The sequence below is a fragment of the Ascaphus truei genome, chromosome 7, assembly GCF_040206685.1.
Source record: "Ascaphus truei isolate aAscTru1 chromosome 7, aAscTru1.hap1, whole genome shotgun sequence".
Classification (NCBI taxonomy): Eukaryota; Metazoa; Chordata; class Amphibia; order Anura; family Ascaphidae; genus Ascaphus; species Ascaphus truei.
In genome coordinates, this window is record NC_134489.1 from 48,261,039 (window position 1) to 48,274,909 (window position 13,871).

Below are 13,871 nucleotides of genomic sequence, written 5' to 3' on the forward strand. Positions count from 1 at the left end.
ACAAGCTACATCTTTCACATACGTTTTATTAGCTATGCAAAAATCAGCTGTAAGATCCCAAAAAATAAATTTTTACAAGGATCACTTTTAGAGGTGAAAAAAGTCCCACTCTCAATATTGTTTGCTCATATATATCCAATGAATTGCAAATCGCCTCCTTGAAGCTATTGTCTTAGTTGGGTGGTCCAAAAAAGAAAATAGAAAGACAGCACATCAGAGGTTAGTACTAGAATAATTTGAGTAACCTGTAGCTTCTACAGTATAACTTACAATTCATAAAAAGACAATGAGCTCCGTGGTCCGTTGATGGAATTCAGCAGGGATCGAGTGCACCGGCAGCCCGGACCAGCAAATGAGACCAAAAGTTTCCTGGCGTTTCTGTACGTATCAACGTGATGATGGTGTGATAATGACGTAACCTCAACACATTTCACATGTATACCGTGCTACATCAGGGGTTAACGTAACTAGAATATAAGATCCCTTATATACCCATTTACAATCATTAACTAATTAGACTAGAAATAAGTTTGATCCCTGCCAACGACTCGTTTACATAATATACAATAAAACCAGAGAGGTCAAAATCACTTGAAAATCAATATCCATGTGTCTAAAACTGTGATGTGTAATTCTATCAAACAATCAAAATATAGGAGGTTTGAATGAATACCTCCGTGTGGTGATTATTTTAGATTTATAAATGTGAGCATACCAAAATGTATATACTTTTTTAATTAAATATACAAATAATGCATATAATTAATCCTACCCTAAGGTGGATATTAGAATGAGTGTAATTCATCTAAATTAAATCAAGAAATAAATATTGGTATAAAAAAAAATAGTGGTGAATAAATAATTAACATTGTGTCATTGGGTTGTGCTATGCAGATACTGTACTACACATTTGTATATGTACACCCTATGTGTATAGTAGATGTATTTATTCAGTGTGACGAATGAATACAAATATCAAAATATATCATACTGAAAAATTATTCTATAAATATGTGAAGTGAGAAAATATTATATATATTATTCCATATAATTATAGACAGGTAAATAGTGTCTACCTATATTGAGTTGGACCTCTTTTTACAAATGTAATAACCATAATAATTACATAAAAAAATATATTTAATACAATAAATTATATAATATTCTTAAAACATAATATACCAACAAAAAAACCATTTAGGCCCTGTTATTGCTCCTACCAGCCCAGATGGATACCCTGGTGTTCACATTCTTATCTATCTTATTGTGGCTAAAATGGCAGACCTATATGTTTCACTGCGTGGGGAAATGTTTATTCAGTCTAATGTGATGCATGTATTTTCGGTCCCCTTTGTTTGCAGCGCTGATTATTCACTGAGCTAGTCTGCACACAAAGGAATCTGGGTTTGTTATCCAAATGTAGGGAAGTGAAGTGCTTCAGAGATTAGGAGTGGGGAGGTGCACTGACTGAAGTCTGGGGGACAATGCCTCTAAGAGAGGAGCGTTTGTCAGCCCAGACACTGAGGCGCCTATCTCTGCATGAGATATTGGGCTGGCTGTGGGAACTGTTGCTGAGTATTAGTCCCTTCGGCATGATTCACATTGACCAGTTTGAATTTCCCACTCCTCTTAAGCCCCCCCCCCCCCTGTGAACTGTACTAGGAGTATGGTCACCAACCACGGCCCAGATTGGTCCATTACAGGCGAGCCCTCACTCTTTGATTTGCCCGCACTTAGCATCCGTTTACTGATTGGTCGGCAGCTCCCCTCCAAAGTCTCAGATGGAGGCCGAGGTCTATGTAAAGTGCTGCTGATTTCAGTACCACAGACTATTCTGGTTTTGGTTAGTTGGTGTATCGCCGAGGTTTCTGCTGGAGACGCCTAGAACGAGGCTTGTGAACCAGACGAGCGGAAAATTTTAAAGTGCTATTCGGAAAATAGCATCCTTGCTGTCTTGAGGGACCAGAACCCTGCGGAGAGTGGAAGCTGACCTGGGTAAGCCTACTGAAGTGGCGCCCAGCACCTACTAAAGCAGCGCCCAGTACTTAGCTGGGATTCCCTCCGTAATCCCTGTTTTGGGCGAGTTTGTGCTGTAGCTTTGTATTGCATTGTGCCTGTTGGCTCTGGTCAAAATAAACTTGCTTTATTTAACTAATTTAACTCCTTCGTTCTGTCTCGTGTATGCAATCCCGGTGTAAATTGTCATGGTCTGCTGTGATATCTACAGCATCATTGAAACCAGATGGACGTTTGGTTATCAATTTAAAGATCCAAAACTGTTCTTTACGTAACAATTGGAGATCCCTATTACCCGATCTAATTTTTTTTTTATGATTCATTCTATAGCCAAGAAATGCAAGGCCTGTGGATCACAATTGTGTAACTTCGAAAAATGCCCAAGGAAATGGGTCAGGGGTCTACTCTTACAGTATCTGCAAAATTCTTCTAATGTTTTTAATGTTCCTAAAATGTTCAAAATCTTAAAACCTCTTAAGTCATAACAATATTAGATTAGGTATTAGGGATCTACAATGGCTACAATAAGAACAATTTTGGATTTTATATTCAAAAACCAAGCATCCATCGGGTTTTAATGATGAAATTAACACTTTTTTTTTAAATTATTGGTGTTATTGTGTTGTTATATTTTGTTTTAGAATATTATATAAGTTCTAGTATTATATATAATTTTTTATGTGATGGTCATTCCATTTGTAAAAAGAAGTCCAATTCATTATAGGTAAATACTATTTACCTGTATATCATTATATGGAATAATGTATGTACATGTATTTTCTCACTTCACATATTTATAGAATTATTTTGACAGTATTATATCTTTATTCATTCTTCACATACACTGTTTTCAGCAAAAAAGGACGCCTTTCTTTTTTCACATATTTTATATATTTCTTGCTCAGTCCTCATGAAAATGTGCACAATTTTAGGTCTGTTATGTAGATTATCATTACAAGAAGCACAATATAAACAATAAAACTGATGTTAACTAAATTGATGTCACACTATTATGAGAAAAAGTACGAGATACACTGTGGTAAGTTCATGTTCATTAAACAAGGAATAGGAGCTTTTCCACCACATCTTGTAAATGTGTTAAACTGTTGTAATGTAATCTGAAACTAAGATTACTATAAAGTTTGAGTTCAAAGTGTGTGTTCAAAATGACCTCCTTCTGCTGAAACGCACGCCCGAAGACGAGAATGCCACTGTCTAATTGCATAATCTATAACATGTTGATCCAGCTGCTCCCATTCCTGAACGATATAAATGAGGTTTTTCAGTCCTCCTAATGGCCATCCTTTATCAGGAACCATTTTATACAAGCTTTTTGGACCATAATTCTTGCTCTGTCTCTATAACGTGCTTATCTTTTTTGCTAAAACCATTATTTAACTAGGTACTTGATGAGGTCATCATGCCGTCACCAATTGACACGCCTGATGGGGCACCACAAGAGCTGCTCCCCTCTGCACAGGACCAGTGTGCTAAGGGTTAACAGTTGCTTGTACTTTGTGGACCGTCAACACCACCCACTGGAATGTTAATGAGCTAAGAGGACAAATAACTTTGTATTCACAGCTGCATTCATTCAGAACCCCTTCAGTGTACATCTGCGTTGCCCCAAAGGCGGACAGCCTTTGGCACTGCTGAAGGGCAGCTAAAGGGTGTGAGCCGTTTGCTGCCGTTCGCTGATATTTGGTGATGTTAAACCTTCTCTTTTTCAATCTGAAACGCACCAACCCTTTATCCCCTGTACCCAGTTTTCCAACTCTATCGGTCCATGAAATGTCTGTGAATTGCCTGCATAACCTCTGTTCTTTTAATGTAACCATGTATTGTTATAACTCTGTGCCCAGGACATACTTCAAAACGAGAGGTAACTCTCAATGTATTAGTTCCTGGTAAAACAATTTTATAGATACAAATTCCAAAGAATATTTATTAGATTATCAAATAATTCTTAAATGTAATAATCTACGGTGACAGACCTGTAATTGCTCACATTTTCAGGAAAATTTAGGGATTTTTCTGCAAGATATGAGAAAAAATTAAAGAGTCACGTTTTTTCTGAGCACAGTGCGTATTTGAATCTAGTATACATATACAGTAGGGTCCATATATATAACATTTGTAATATCAGCATAGCACTACCCAAAGACGCAATATGTTAATTATTTGTGCCTCACTATTACAGGTATTTATTTGATTTTAGAGGATTCAATTTAGATTCATTACAATCATTATAATATTCACCTCAGGGATGAATCAATTATATTCAATATTAGGTGGTTATTTGTATATTTTATTTCATTAAAAAAGTATATAATATACATTTTGGTATGTTCATATTTATAAATCTAAAATAATAATTATTTTCACAAGGAAGTATTCAAACCTCCTATATTTTGATTGTTTGATAGAATTACAGTTTAGACACATTGATATGGATTTTCAAGTGATTTTGACCACTCTGGTTTTATTGCGTATTATGTAAACAAGTACATGGTATGGAGTAAAGTGATTTCTAGGCTATTTGTTAATGATTGTAAATGGCATATAAGAGAGATATCATAATGACATTATGTCCTGATGAAGCATGGTGTACATACAAAACGCGTTGAGGTTACGTCATTACCATGCCATGACATTGTTACGTACAGGCGCTCCTGGAAGCTTTGGGTCTCATTTGTTGGTCCAGGGACCTGGTGCACCAAGTCTCTGCAGAATTTTCTCGAGTTATAGTTATAGAATCTACATGTGTTACACAAATATATTTTTGTAATATTTACCTCTTGTATGCTTTGTCTTTCTATTTTCTTTCAAAAACACTAGGTTTGATGAAAGAAGATACCGCACTGCAGCAAATGTGATCAAAAGACTATATTGTCCATAATAACAATTGTTTCAGTCCACTAAGGGTCCTTCATCAGGGTGTTGGACCAAAATGTTGGTTATTGTGGACAGTATATTCTTTTCATCACACTTGCAGTGCGGTGTCTTCTTTCATCAAACCTGGTGTTTGGGAGAATTATTTCTTTATATTATTGTTCTATGGTACGTGCACTTGTTTCTTGAGGTGTGCCTACTGTACATGCTAGCTATATATGTGTATGTGTGTGTATATATATACGTTTGTGTGTGTGTGTGTGTATATTGTGCCAAAAGTACCTTTTTACTATGTACCTTTCGTCCAGGGATCACCACTTTCACACAGCCTTCCAGGTAGGGGTGACAGTCCACAGACACAGAGGTGAAAAATAAAGCTTTGGTTTGTTTATTTTTCCATTAAGATGTTACAGCAGAAAATATAAATAAATCAAAACAAACAAAATCCTTGCTCCACCGAGCATTAACTACCCATTTGGTAAGTCCTATCTACCAGGTGGACGGCTTACCCGTTTACCAACCTAATACAGGCTTTTTGCAAGCACAAAACACAGCTCCCTTAGCACAAGCTTCTTTGAAATAAAATTGGTCTGCATCGCTCTGCGCACAGGCAGATTTTAACAGCTGCTCATCTTCATTAGCAGTTGCAGCTGTGTGAGACCAGTTAGAGATAAAAGTCCCTGTCTGGATTCTACCTGGCAAATCTCCAAAATGTGGAGTGGAGCTCTGGCCCACCCTACTCTCCAAGTGCTCCGCCCCAGGGACCCAAAACACACCCAATAGGAAGTGCAACAATCCAAAATTATACACTGCATCTCCCTGGGGCTTAATTATAGCAGAAACCCTGCAATAATTGAGGGACAACATATACACCCTCCACTACCATCTCCTTATATCTGTCATTATATATATATATATATATATATATATTAGAAAAAAAGAGAGAAAAAAAGAAAGAAAAAGCGCCCGATCCATGTGTAAAATCCAATAATAAAGGTTTAATTTACCACGAACATAGACAATTGCACACTCACACTTTGCCAGTGTATTAAAAGCATTGTATGGGACAAACCCAGGCACCAAACAGATGTCAGACTGCAGCAAGTTCCCTCCGTTCCATCTGGCTGTGCAAACCGCAAAGCTTTACAGAGAGAGTGCGAGACAGAGAGAGAGAGAGAGTGCGAGACAGAGAGAGAGAGTGCGAGACAGAGAGAGAGAGAGTGCGAGACAGAGAGAGAGAGAGTGCGAGACAGAGAGACAGCGTGAGACAGCATGAGAGAGACAGCATGAGAGTGGGAGAAACAGAGAGATTGACAGAGTGCAGAGTGACAGAGGGAGGGAGCGGGTGACAGAGGGAGGGAGAGAGCGGGTGACAGAGGGAGGGAGAAATCAGGTGACAGAGGGAGGGAGAGCGCGGGTGGCAGAGGGAGGGAGAGAGCGGTGGCAGAGGGAGGGAGAGAGCGGGTGGCAGAGGGAGGGAGAGCGGGTAAGAGAGAGAGTGGGTGACTGACTGAGGGTGGGGTGATTGACTGACTGGGGTGGTTCTTCTGGTGTCTTGCACACACACACACACACACACACACACACACACACACACACACACACACACACACACACACACACACACACACACACACACACACACACACACACACACACACACACACACACACACACTCTCTCTCCCATACACACACACTCTCGCTCTCTCTCTCTCCCATACACACACTCACTCTGCCATACACACACACTCTCTCCCATACACACTCTCTCTCTGCCCTAAACACACACCCTCTCTCTCCCCTACACACACACTCACACTCTCTCTCCATACACACACATACTCTCTCTCTCTCATACACACACTCTCTCCCATGCACACACAGACTCTCTCTCTCCCATACACACACACACACACACACTATATCTCTCTCCCATACACACACTCTTTCTCTCTCCCATACACACTTTCTCTCCCATACACACACACTCTCTATCTCTCTCCCATACACACACACACACACACACACACACACACACACACACACACACACACACACACACACACACACACACACACACACACACACACTCTCCCTCCTATACACTCTCTCTCAGCCCTACTCACACACCCTCTCTCACCCCTACACACACACACTCTCTCCATACACACACATACTCTCTCTCTCTCTCTCTCTCTCTCTCTCTCTCTCTCTCTCTCTCTCTCTCTCTCTCTCTCTCTCTCTTTCTCTCTTTCTCTCTCTCATACACACACTCTCTCTCCCCCATACACACACTCTCTCTCTCCAATACACACTCTCTCTCTCCCACACACACACACTCTCTCTTTCCCACACACACTCTCTCTCCCATACACACACTCTCTCCCATACACACACACACACACTCTCCCATTCACTCCCATTATCTCTCTCTCTCACTCTCTCTCATAGATTTTTTTTTCCTCGAGCAGGGGAAATGTAACACGCCACCAGGCAATATCCGATCGCTCCTGGCGAGTGGGCAACCGGGTTTGTCGACCACTGTATATTGTGACAGAGTCATAGACTGTATACATTAGTAGGAGGTGGTAGTATGCGAGCTTTCCAGTATGCGAGGAGTTAACCCCACTGATTAGGCAGTCCACACTAATTGAGTAAGCTCACCTGCTTTTAAAAGAGGAAATGCCTCTGGGGCAGCAATCTCTCTCAGACACTGAGAGAGGACAGAGGAGAGCTGACAGACAGACACAGGCTGCTCATATTTATGCTGTCCCGATGGGAATAAAGCTCCCAGGTAAGGAGCCAACTAGTGTTACTGAACATTGTAGGTTAGCTAGCCAGCCAGGTAGATAGACTGAACTTTTGTTTAGTTAGCTCCCATAGCGGGGATAGGCTTTTGGTTTGATGTTTTGTTTTACTTAAAGGGACAGAGCACCCATTGTTTTGTTATATCTTTTGGACAATTAACAATTAAAACCACCAGCATATTATTTCACCGGAAGAATTGTGTTGCCTCCTCACTAACCACGGTCATCCTGCCACAATATATATATATATATATATGTGTGTGTGTGTATATGTGTGTATAATATGTAGACTACCTCAAAACGTCTCCGGTGTTTATTTCAGTGTGTCTGGGGCTCTGGACGCCCTGCAGGGAGATCCGTCTCTCACTCCGAATATCCCTGACGGAGTCTGTGCTCTGGTTTCTTCTGAGCTGTTTGGCCATATACTCTTAATCCAGAATCCGACCCCATTCTGTCCACTCATGAGTGGATGTTCTCCAATTCAATGTAGCAATTATCAGGCAGCAAACATACCTCTTAGATCTTTTTGTTTCTTTTACATTTTATATTCCACCACAATCCAAAACCAAGAGAAGTTGTGCATAACCACAACCAAAACTCTGATTTGTTTTTTTGGAGGCAAAACCAAAACACAGTGTCAAGTGAATATCTAGTGTAAACCCTTCTGTGCCAGATCTCCCTGCATAGCATTGCTCTGCACACTGATATATATTGCTCTGCAGTGCATTGCAGGCTCCGCTATAAAGCACAAATATTTAATAATGGAAAGGATCATGTTTGGCATGGTTTGCCTGTGCATTCTACACGACGGCAGGGCCAGCCCATCCATTAGGCAAACCTAGGCGGTCGCCTAGGACGCAGAGGTCCTAGGGACGCATTAATAATAATAATTAATTTTTTTCTTTTATTATTTTTTATTTATTTATCTTTTTAAAAAAAATAATTTTTCTTTTTTTATCTGGTATTTTGGCGCCCTATTTTTATTTTGCATCGCGCTGGGGTGCAGTCGCACCCCCTGTGGCTCCGATAGCCACGCCACTGTTTATTTTATTTTTGGGGCTCAAATTTTATGTTTCGCTTAGGGAGCATGAAACCCTTGCGCCAGCCCTGACGACTGGGGTTATATTTTACAGGCATTATAGGAGTCTGAGTAAATAAAAGGGGGTCTGGTAGTATAGGCGCTCTAGCGCTGGATCTGCAGCGTCTACATATATTGAATATTATGCAGAGGCACAGGTATTGAGGCTAGTGGTATATACAATTTGAAAATAACCAGTGTGATTCTCAGGTATGAAGTTCTTAAAAGAGACAAAGTAACCATGAATGATGATACAGTGGCTTTGAGCCCACTCCTCAAAACCTCATTGGGATAGTCCCAGAACTACTATTATAACACAAGATCCACTGGAATTAATGATATAGATAAATATACTCACATTTAATGTACCTCTGTTCTGTACCTCTACTTAGGCATGCTGCCAATAATGAAGTCAAAATGAGCAAAAATGGGAAAAATGGCACACAGCCAAAGAGTGGGTCAAACAGTAATAAAAGTTGTATCTTTAATGAGTCCATCTTATAAAATGGAGGTGTAGCAAACCTCCTACGCATTTCATTATTCTTTATCGTCTTATGAAATTATACTCATGTTCCTGTTTATGCCAGAGATTGAGGAGGTATGGTCTGTTTCACAGGAATTGTATCCTTATGTTCTGTTTGTAATTTTTTTTCACGTTTTTTCTGTTTCATTTTGTATAGCTTCTTCATATGAATTGAATGTTATCTCTCTATGTTGGAATCTCTGTTCAGACACAGAACGGAACCGTGTTGATAACCTTCTCCGTAGAAACGGGTGATGTGGGGTGAGCCAGTCTGGCTCACGCGTGCGCATTTTGTTTGTGGGCTCTTTTGGGGGGCGGATCAGGGTTTCCTGGGTTTGACTTGAGCGCATGTCATCGCGTGTGGGTCAGGTGGGCCGGTCCTGCTCGCGCATGCGCATTCCGCTTGTGGGATCTATTGAGGGGGACCGGGGGCTCCTGAGGCTGCCCTCACTGGGGTTTGGCTTGTCTGCATGAGCTTGCGCGGGATGTCAGACACCGTGACGTCACCTAGTTTTGGCGAAACGGGTTTTAACAAAATGTATTTAAGGTCTGTTTGTTTATTCAATGTGGACTCCTTCATAAAGTGCAACGCGCACGAAACGCATAGGAGGTTTGCTACACCTCCGTTTTTTAAGATGGACTCATTAAAGATATAACTTTTTTATTACTTTTTGACCCACTCTTTGGCTGTGCGCCATTTTTCCAATTTTTGCTCATTATAGGAGTCTGTACTGTTTGATTGTCCTGTTGTGTAGCTTTGAGTAGACGGTCTGCCCTGCATGGTAATGGAGTGATAATATAAATGAGAGAAACCTCCTCTTCTTGTCCCAGCACTTTGACTTCCCCCTGCCCAGCCCCCTGCGAGTCTTCCAGATGCTAGTGGTGCCGGGAGAGCAGTACCCACTGGTGTGTATCGGGGTCAGCAAGGGGTCCCCTCCCAGCGCTGGCATCCGATTCCAGACCATCAACCTGAACTCACTCACCTCCTGGTTTACAGACTCTGAGGCTGGTGAGAGGCAGAAAGTTTAATATTGAGAGAGGGTGTGGAAGTGGATTTGTCATTTATTTATTTATATATGTGTGTGCGTTTGTGTGTATCGGTGCATATGTATGTTAATGCATGTGTTCTTCCATGTGAGTATATTTATATATCAGTATGTGGGTGTATGAGCATGTGTGTATCAGTATTTGTTTCTATGTATGTATGTATGTGTGTAAATGTGTGTCTGTCTTTATCGACGTGTATAAGCTCTGTGTGTGCTTTGTCCTCAGACAGCTCATGGTCGGGACCTGTGCAGGTGACACAAATGGGTAGTGACAGTGTCCTGGTGCTCACAAACAGTAAGGCCTCAATGTCTATTCTAAAGCTATCTGTCAGAAAAATATTTCCATCATTTAAAGATACAATTGCTAATGCACAAATACTATGTAGAGGAATAAAACTCCTGACTGAGCTATTAGTCATATTTCCATCTACACACTGAGCTACAATTCACTCGCTATGTTTTTTAGTAGGTCTGGAATTCTATATCTCTCTCCCCCTTTTTATATCCTCCCTTTCTCTCTCCCACCTTTTTACCCCCTCCCTTTCTCTCTCCCACCTTTTTACCCCCTCCCTTTCTCTCTCCCACCTTTTACCCCCTCCCTTTTCTCTCCCATCTCCTTTTCTCCCCCTCCCTCTCTCTTTCTCCCCCTCCCTTTCTCCCCTTCCCTTCTCTCCCCCTCCGTTTCTCCATTCCCCTCCCCCTTCCTTTCTCCCTCCCTTTCCCCCTCCCCCTCCCCCTCTCCCCCTCCCTCTCCCCCTCTCCCCCTCCCTCTCCCCCTCCCCCTCCCCCTCCCTCTCCCCCTCCCCCTCCCTCTCCCCCTCCCTCTCCCCCTCCCCCTCCCTCTCCCCCTCCCTCTCCCCCTCCCTCTCCCCCTCCCTCCCTCTGCCCCTCCCCCCCCTCCCTCTGCCCCTCCCCCCCCTCCCTCTGCCCCTCCCCCCCCCTCCCTCTGCCCCTCCCCCCCCCTCCCTCTGCCCCTCCCCCCCCCTCCCTCTGCCCCTCCCCCCCTCCCTCTGCCCCTCCCCCCCCTCCCTCTGCCCCTCCCCCCCTTTCTTTCTCCCCCTCCCTCCCTCCCTTTCTTCATCCCACTCCCTCCCCCTCCCTTTCTCCCACTCCCCCTTCCTCCCTCTCTCCCTTCCCCTCACCTTCTCTCTCCCTCCTCTCTCAATTTCTCTCTCCCTCTCTCTCCCTCCTCCTTTTCCCTCCTTTTATCTCTGCCTCTCCCCTTCCCCCTCCCCTCCCTTTCGCTCTCTCCCCCTCCCTTTTTCTTGCTATCTCTCCTCTCTTTTTCCCTCTCTCCACCCCCCTCAATTTTTCTCAACCTCCCTTTCCCCTCCCTTTCTCCCCCCCCTCACCCCTTCCCCCCTCCCCTCCCTTTCGCTCTCTCCCCCTCCCTTTTTCTTGCTATCTCTCCTCCTCTTTTTCCCGCTCTCCACCCCCCTCAATTTTTCTCAACCTCCCTTTCCCCTCCCTTTCTCCCCCCCCTCACCCCTTCCCCCCTCCCCTTCTCCCCCCTCCCCCTCTCCCTCCCTCCCCCTCTCCCTCCCCCTCTCCCTCTTCCTCCCCCCCTCCCGCCTTCCCCTCCCTCCCTTTCTTCATCCCACTTCCAGTCCCTCCCTTTCTCCCCCTCCCTTTCTCCCTTCCCCCTCCCCTTCTCTCTCCCCCCTCCCTTTCTCTCTTTCTCTCCTTTTATCTCTGCCTCTCCCCTTCCCCCTCCCTTTCGCTCTCTCCCCCTCCCTTTCGCTCCTCTCCCCCTCCCTTTTTCTTGCTATCTCTCCTCCTCTCTTTTTCCCCGCACTCCACCCCCCTCAATTTTTCTCAACCTCCCTTTCCCCTCCCTCTCTCCCCCTCCCCGCCTCCCCCTCCTTCTCTCCCCCTCCCCCCCCCTTTCCCTCTTTCCCCCTCTCCCCTTCCCCCTCCCCTCTTTCCCCCTCCTCACTCCCTTCCCTCTCCCTTTTTCTCTCCCCCCCTTTCTCCCCCTCTCTTCTCTCTCACCCTCCCTTCTCTCTCCTCTTATTGACTTGCTCGTTGATATCTTTATGTCAATCTTTCCTGACCTTGCTTTGCAGACACACTAAGCTTTGTGGACCTGCAGGGATCACCACTCCAGGCATCCCTCATGTGTGAAGTCTCTTTCAGCTTCTCGGTGGAGTCTATAGGTGAGACCTGATGTTCTCCTGGGACAGTCCATTTTTAATTTATTGCTATTAACATTTATATGAGCGTGTATTGTTAAGAATATCTGTTGCCGTATGTATTGTATCATCACATATATGGGAATATTAGAATGTCTAAATTGCTCAATTTACAATGTTCACAAGTCCTGTGCACTCAGACCATTGCAAGAGTGTGCTTAAATGAGAGAGAGTAGCAGATTATGCAGAGGAGAGAGATACAGGACACCATCGTTCTTGGGATAGTGGGAGTCCAAGCTGGTGTTTTTGGGAAGGGGAATGCAGGACAGATAATGACCTTATTGATGAATTCTGGTTCTTTTTAGCTATTTTTCAGAACAATCTCCTTGTGTTGTGGAAGAACGGCTTCCAAGTGCTGAATATGCAGTCTGCAGAGGTGAGGAACACAGATTTGTATGTTTATATTTACCTTTATGCTGCCTCTACACACAGATATATATATGTTGTCAGACTGCCAGTACCCAAGAACCAGGGGTCACTGATACACTGAGTCTATCCATAGTCCAATAAAGTTAGGGGGGGGGGGGAAGGGGAGGAGAGCCCAAACTTATTATTATAGAGAAAACTATGTGCTGCCTGGGAGAATTAACAAAATGGAGAGTGAGTGCAACTAGGCACTTGAGAGAAAGCTCCCTCTGCGGCGCACCAGAGTAAATATCCAAAGAAGTATATTTAAGTAATTAAAACTTAACTTTATTAGAAATAAATTCTAAATAAGGTAGGCCACATAATCAAACGTATTAAACAAAATATAATATAATATACTGTATAAATGCAAAAAATTAGATCTGGGTATAAAATCAATAAACCCGTCAGAAAACAAAATCACAGTGAGGGTTACTTGTGGTGAAATCAGCTACAGTAGCAAAAATAGTAGGCACGTTTACATGTCCTTGAGAATGAAAGGGAACAAGTGATACAAAATGTAGCTAAATCAGGAGATGTAACTGACTTAACGATACTAACGTTGCAGTTACTGTAGACCTCTGTTATGGCAGAGGAACCCCCGGTGCATGGGTATTTCTGCGCTACACATCCTAGTAAATGCTAGTGTGCCTAATGGATTAGCTGACACTATCTGGATCGAATGAACTCTTACGGTGTCTAATTAGGCTGCATTATGTATCGTGATGTTGTTTATACAGTTAGTCGTACTCCTGAAGTGACCAATAGCGTTTTAATAGCAGCATAAGTGTAATCACTATACATAGAAGTCACAAGCTCAGTCCAAAAAACAAAAGGGACCAATATGACTATTGGTACAGTATGCTAGAGACAGAGAACTCCTGAGGGCGAGTATCCTGTGTGAATACTA

At 43.0% G+C, this 13,871-nt stretch overlaps 1 protein-coding gene across 1 annotated transcript in view; it reads left to right on the forward strand.

Moving 5' to 3' along the window:
• The window catches only part of MAP4K1 (mitogen-activated protein kinase kinase kinase kinase 1), a 65,771-nt gene that overhangs the window by 50,062 nt on the left and 1,838 nt on the right, over window positions 1-13,871 (forward strand). Inside the window, exons 26-29 of the mRNA XM_075608316.1 lie at window positions 10,150-10,327; window positions 10,591-10,659; window positions 12,431-12,520; window positions 12,862-12,932. Coding sequence (XP_075464431.1) covers window positions 10,150-10,327; window positions 10,591-10,659; window positions 12,431-12,520; window positions 12,862-12,932 — 408 coding nt within the window. The remainder of the gene's footprint in view (window positions 1-10,149; window positions 10,328-10,590; window positions 10,660-12,430; window positions 12,521-12,861; window positions 12,933-13,871) is intronic.